Raw genomic sequence first — 7,047 nt, 5'->3', positions numbered from 1 at the left:
TTCCTGCCTGGAGAATCCCAGGGACAGGGGAGCCTGGTGGGCTGCCATCTATGGGGTCACACAGAGTCAGACACGACTGAAGTGACTCAGCAGCAGCAGTAGCATGGAGTTCTGAATCATCTTAGCCTGGGAATCTTTATTTCTCCTTTAAAAGAAAAATTTGTCACCAAGACTGGTGACCTGTTAAGAATCTGGGCTAAGACTGACACACCCTGTCCAGTCAGCCTCTTGAGAATCTCCACTGTAGCAGCTTCAGATCTCCTAGCTCTTCAGCATCCTTCCTTGAGGTGACAACTTTCACATTGCTACCTGAGTACAGACAGCATGTCCTTGTCATCTCCACATCCCCTGTACCCTGACGTAGAGTCTGACTCACAATAAGGAAGAATAAACAGAGGACAGGAGGAAGAAAATGGAAACAGGTAACGGTTGCTCGCTTTCCTTCCAGCGACTCACTTCTCTTTCTGCAGATTCTCAATCTGCTCGGTCAGGACTCTCTCCTCCTGCTGCATAGCTGCCTGCTGCTGCTCTGTGATGTCAGTCTCCAGGGCCACCTCACTAGTCAAGGTCTCTTCCGTAACATCAGACATGGAAGGCAGCCGAACCACAGCAGGAGAGGATGGACATGGATAGTTTCCTCGACGAAGACGCCCCTTGCCCTGCAAAGAAAAATACATGTTAAAGGTAAATTGAGTGACTCCATCAGTTTTACTTGGCCCAGTTAGGATAACAAGTGTAATATTTCCATCACACCTGGTGAATGGTGGGAATAAGTGGAAACATTCTATGAGACCTAAAATATTTATAGGCTAAGTATTTCTTGCCAGAGCACTGGAAAATGGGTATGTAGGGGGGTGGGAGTGTAAGAACACACTGTGTACTGGGATGAGGTTCTCTTTTTTAACTAAGGTATAGTTGTTTTACAATGTTGTATTAGTTTCTTCTGCTGTACAATGAAGTGAATCAGCTATGCGTATACACATATTCCCGTTCCTCTTGAACCTCCCTCCTTCCTCCCCTCTTCTGCCCCTCTAAGTTATCACAGAGCTCCAAACTAAGCTCCCTGTGCTATAAAGCAACTTCCCCACTAGCTATTTTACACATGGTAGTATATATGTATCAATCCTAATCTTTATAATGATATGAGATTCTTCTATTAATCTAAGCTATCTTCTGCAAAACTAAATATCCTGCAAATTAAATATCCACACATGGCTATTTAAATTTTAATTAAATTAAAGTTAAATGGGATGTAGGGGAGGGATAAATTGGGAGATTAGAATTGACATATGTGTATATGACATATGTGTGTACTACTATATATAAAACAGATAACTCATAAGGACCTATTGTACAGCACAGGGAACTCTACTCAATACTCTGTGATGGCCTATATGGGAAAAAACATCTTTAAAAAGAGTGGATATATGTATAAGTGATTCACTTCACTGTACACCTGAAACTGACACAACATTGTAAATCAAGTATACTCCAATAAAACTTTTTTTAATTAAATAGAAGTAAAAATTTAGCTCTGCAATCACCCTAGCCAGATTTCAAAAGTTCAACAGCCACAGGTGGTTAGTGACTACCACAAGGAAAAGTGCAGAAATAGAGCATCTCTATCATCAAACAAAGTTCTGAGGGACAACACTGCTCTACAGGAAGACTATACAAAACAGGTCCTAAAACTCAGTTTTATTTTTTTTAAATACCATTTATATATTATAGGGTGTTAGTGAGAGATATTCTCTAAGAACAACTCAAGAAACTTCCTTCTTGAGATCAGAGGGGGAATAATCTCATTGTTTTAATTGGTTACTTGTATGTAACTTTAGCCTCTGATAATGACAATTAAACCTCCTGCTGAGAACAACTGGACCAAACATAAAAACCTAACAGATTCTTGAAGGCGCTATAGAGTTAACAAGGCAGACCAAAGAGAGGTTGGCCCAGTATTCAGGGCTAATTTATATTTAAGAGGCAGATGAGAGTCTGAACAGAGCTTCTGACAGACTACAGCAGGAGTCAGCAAAACATGGCCTTTGGGCCAAATGTGTCCTAATTGCAGATTTTGTAAATAAAGCTTTACTGAAATACTTTTCTGCTCATTAATTCATGCATTGTCTATGGCTCTTCTGCAGAATAACGGTAGCACTGATAGTTGCAACAGCTTCCATGTTCCACAAAGCCTCAAGTATTTAGGCTATGGTCCTTTAGAGAAAATTTGCCAAGCCCCGGGGTAAGAATAATAGTCCAGACCCAGGCAAGGGTGTGAGCTGTAGTTGGGTGTTGAGTGTGGACTCCATGCATGCCTGATGCTGGGACCCCTAAGGTTTGTAAATTGAAATTATTATAGTCATTGCAGATACTGCAGGCTAGCTTCAAGTTGTCTGAATGGTTCAAAAAAACTGTAATCCCTAAAATTGGATTCAAGTAATCTCAGATTGCTAGTGTCCTAGAACGTGGCAGAAAACAATGAAAACACTGGAGGAAAGTAACACCATCTTAGGTTTCAAAATATTTTTACAAATAATTTTTAAAAATACTTTGCTCACATACAATAAAAAGTAAGCAAGCACAAAAGGAGACAAGACAATGTAAATGGAAACCAGTAAAAACAACAGAAACCCTCAATGACACCAGATATTGTGACTTTCAGAACAGACTCAAAGTAACCATGCTGAAAGACACAGAAAGACATAGCTTAACTAGTGGACTGGAATAGGTCAGAAGAAAATATAAAGAATCAAGCAGAGAAAACAAAACACATTTTTTTCTATAAAAATTCAATAAAGAAGATAAAGAGGACACAATAAAAAGATCTACCATATGCAAAAAGATTACTAGGAGAAAAGAGAGATCCTATAGGAGAAATACGAAAGAAATAATAGCAGAACATCTTTCAAAACCAATTAAAGATATCAACCTACTGACTGCAGAAAATCTTCAACCTCTAGAAAAGATAAACATTGGGTTGGCCAAAAAGTTCATTTGGGTCCTTCCATCTGATGTTATAGGAAAAGCCCAAGCGAACTTTTTGGCCAGTCCAATGAAAAGAAGTCCATATCATACCTAGAGACAGCTGCTAAAAAATAAAGGCAAAAAAAATCTAAAAAGAAGTCAGAAAAAAAAAATGTATCTGCAACAAAGAAGCAACTATTTGATTCAAGGCTTACTTTTCAACGGAAACAATGGAAGTCAGAAAACAACAAATAGTATTTTCAAAAGATGAAAGGAAAAAGTAACTGCCTGTCTAGAATTCTATACATTGCAAAAGCAGCCTTCAAGAATGAAGTTTAAATAAAGACATTTTCAGACATACTAAGATAGGAAATCTGTCACCAGCAGATCTGCACTAAAGGAAGGGCAGACAGAAAATGACCCAAAGAGAAAAGTCAAGGAGAAAGAAATGAAGCAGTTAAAACAGTAAAGATGTAAGTCTAAATGAATTTTCATAAAACATAAGAATAATATATTGCATTTAAAATACAGATAATTTAAAACATCTGCATAACAACAACAGCAATATATCAAACAATAGCTAAAGCATATTAAAGACCTTGTCCTATCTAGGAAAAAAATAAAAGCACCAACTGACTTTGATAAATCAGAGATGCCTGTTGTAATCTTTAGCTGAAAACTAAAAGAAGAGTAAAAAAGTATAAAACTTTAAAACTAAGGAAAAAATTGAATACAATATGTAGTCAAAAGAAAAAGGAAAAAAGAACAAAACAGTAAGAAAGAAACAAAACATATATCAGGTAGGAAAAATTAAAAGCACAAAATAAAACAGTAGATTTAAATCCAAATACATCAGTGATTACATTAAATTAAGTGATTAAATGCATTAGTTAAAACCTGAAGATTATCAGACTGTATTTAAAAAAAGAAAATTCAATTATAGTAAGTTTACAAGGCATGGATATAAAATATTCAAAATTCAGGAAGGCTGAAAGCAAAAAGGCAGGAGTAAAAGACATACCATGTCAGCACAGAGAAAACAAGTGTATACACACAAATCAGTAAAGTAATATACCTAACCAACTTAATAAACACAAGTTATCTAATAGACATATAGAATTCATGACCTAACAACTACAGGATATTTTAAAGCACACACAGCAAAGAGAGTAATAGATTTTCTCTGAAACAGTTTATCTGACCTTTAAAGTAATTTAAAGTAAGTTTTCTGATAGTACAATTACAAAGAGAAAACTAAAAATCCCTATGTATGCAGAATTTAAGAAACACATATCTATGCATCAAGAAGATGTGATACATATATGAAATAATGCAATTTGCAGCAACATGGATGGACCTAGAGACTATTATACTAAATGAAATAAGTCAGAAAGAGAAAAGCAAATGTCATATGACATCACTTATACATGGAATCTAAAATATGACACGAATGAACTTATCTATGAAACAGAAACAGATTCCCAGACACATAGCACAGACTTGTGGTTGCCAAGGGGGACAGTGAGGGAGAGATGGATTAGGAGTTTGGGATTAGCAGATATAAACTATTATATAAAGAATGGATAAATAACAAAGCCCTACTGTACAGCTCAGGGAACTATATTCAATATTCTGTGATAAAACAATAATGGAAAAGAATATGAGAATGATATATGTGTATAAGTGAGTCATTCTGCTGTATGGCAGAAATTAACACAACACTGTAAATCAACTATACTTGAATAAAATTTAAAAAAAGAAAAAGAAATAGACTTCTAAAATACCCATAGCCAAAGAAGAAATCACAACAGGAATTTAAAAAGTCTTTGAACTAAACAACAATATAAAAATCTGTGGGATACAGTTTAACCCTGTTGATCTTAAAAGTTATAAGCTTTATATGCATACATTAGAAAAAAAAGGTTAAAAATGAAAAAGGTGAGTACTTTAGAAAACTTTAGAAAAAAGGTATCTATTTTAGAAAACTAGGGAAAGAACAACAAAATAAACCCAATGAGAGAAAAAGGAAATAAAGAGTAAATAAACACTAGAAAAAAGAGGACCAAAGGCAAACGCAGCTCTTTGAAACAACTAATAAAGAATTTTAAATGCTGGCAAAATTGATAAGAAAGAAAGAAATCACAAATAACCAAAGGAATGAAAAAGGGGGCACTATCCAAATCTCGTAGACATGAAAAAGATAAGAGGCTACTATGAACAACTCTATGTTAATAAATCTGAAATTTTATACAAAGTGGAGAAATTTCTACAAAAGTCCAAATAACTAATACTGTCAAGGAAATAAAAAAAAAATGTGATTAAGTTTATAAACTTAATCTATAAATAACATCTTTATAGACAGAAAACTGGAAGCTTAGATGATTTCACCAGTAAACAAGAAGAAATAAAACACAAATTCTTCCACAGAATTAAAAATAAGGACTACTCTCCTGCTCGCCACAACTAGAGAAAGAAAAGCCCACACAGCAATGAAGACCCAGCACATCCATAAATAAATAAAAATTATAAAAAAGGACTACTCTCCAACTCATTTTTAGAGGCTAGCATAAACTAGATATTAAAACATAGGACATTAAAAGGAAAGTTTATTAAGGGACAATTTTACTCAAACAAAGGTGCAAAAATTCTAAACATACTATAAATCAATATCAATAAAAATCCCAAGACAATTTTTGTGAAGCTGATTCTATAATTTATATGGCAATATATACAGAGCCAAGAATAGTCAAAACACTATTGAAGAAGGTAGAATGACTTGTTCTAGCAGGTATTTTTAGAAAGCTATACTAATTGAAATAGTGGTGTTGATAAAAAGACAGTAAAAATAGACTAGAAAGAGATCCATGAATATAAAGACCACTCCCTACATTGTATCATATACAAAAATATTTTCAGGTGGATTATACACTTAAATGTGAAAGGTGAAACAATAAAGCTTGTACACAATAATAAAGATTATCTTCATAACTTCAGATTGTACAAAAAATTCTTAAACATGACCCTAAAAATACTAGTCTAAAGAAAAAGATTGGTAAGTTAGGCTACATTAAAATTAAGAACATCCTGTTCAATGAAAGACACCTTTAATAGTGGAAGAAGAAATTACACAACGGAAGTAATCAATAAAGGGCTTATATCCAGAATCCATTAAGAACTCTTGCAAATCAGAAAAAGGCAGACAACCCCATCAGAAAAATGACCAAGAGTTGTGAACAGGTCCTCCATCAAAGAGGATATCCAAACTGCCAACATACTTACGAAAAAGTGCTTAAGCACATTAGAGTCACAATACAGAAATTTAAAATGAAACCCTAATGACACAAAATCACTGCAGATGGTGATTGCAGCAATGAAATTAAAAGACACTTACTCCTTGGAAGGAAAGTTATGACCAACCTAGACAGCATATTAAAAAGCAGAGACATTACTTTGCCGACAAAGGTTCGTCTAGTCAAGGCTGTGGTTTTTCCAGTGGTCATGTATGGATGTGAGAGTTGGACTATAAAGAAAGCTGAGCACTGAAGAACTGATGCTTTTGAACAGTGGTGTTGGAGAAGACTCTTGAGAGTCCCTTGGACTGCAAAGAGATCCAACCAGTCCATCCTAAAGATCAGTCCTGGGTGTTCATTGGAAGGACCGATGTTGAAGCTGAAATTTCAATACTTTGGCCACCTGATGTGAAGAGCTGACTCATTTGAAAAGACTCTGATGCTGGGAAAGATTGAGGGTAGGAGGAAAAGGGGACGACAGAGGATGAGATGGTTGGATGGCATCACCAACTCAATAGACATGGGTTTGGGTGGACTCCGCGAGTTGGTGATGGACAGGGAGGCCTGGCATGCTGCGATTCATGGGGTTGCAAAGAGTCGGACACGACTGAGTGACCGAACTGAACTGAACTAAACTAATGATACACCCATTAAAATGGCTAAAATTAAAGAATCTGACAATATAAGAGCTGGGAAGGAAGTGAAGCAATTGGGAACTCTCATGCACTGCTAGTACAATACAACTCTTTTGGAAAAAAAGTTTGTCACTATGGACTCAGGATGAAAACAAATT

The 7,047-nt window shown here is 35.4% G+C and overlaps 1 protein-coding gene across 12 annotated transcripts in view; it reads right to left on the bottom strand.

The window, feature by feature from the left end:
• Positions 1-7,047, bottom strand: part of MYO9A (myosin IXA) — a 196,990-nt gene that overhangs the window by 11,976 nt on the left and 177,967 nt on the right. For all 12 annotated transcript variants that reach the window (XM_010834461.1, XM_010834463.1, XM_010834467.1 and 9 more), the window contains one exon: positions 457-659. In XM_010834461.1, coding sequence (XP_010832763.1) covers positions 457-659 — 203 coding nt within the window. The remainder of the gene's footprint in view (positions 1-456; positions 660-7,047) is intronic.

Source organism: Bison bison, unplaced genomic scaffold (assembly GCF_000754665.1).
Source record: "Bison bison bison isolate TAMUID 2011002044 unplaced genomic scaffold, Bison_UMD1.0 scf7180017864034, whole genome shotgun sequence".
Lineage (NCBI taxonomy): Eukaryota > Metazoa > Chordata > Mammalia > Artiodactyla > Bovidae > Bison > Bison bison.
The sequence above is the reverse complement of the archived record's forward strand: the minus strand, read 5'-3'. Positions and strand labels throughout refer to the sequence as shown.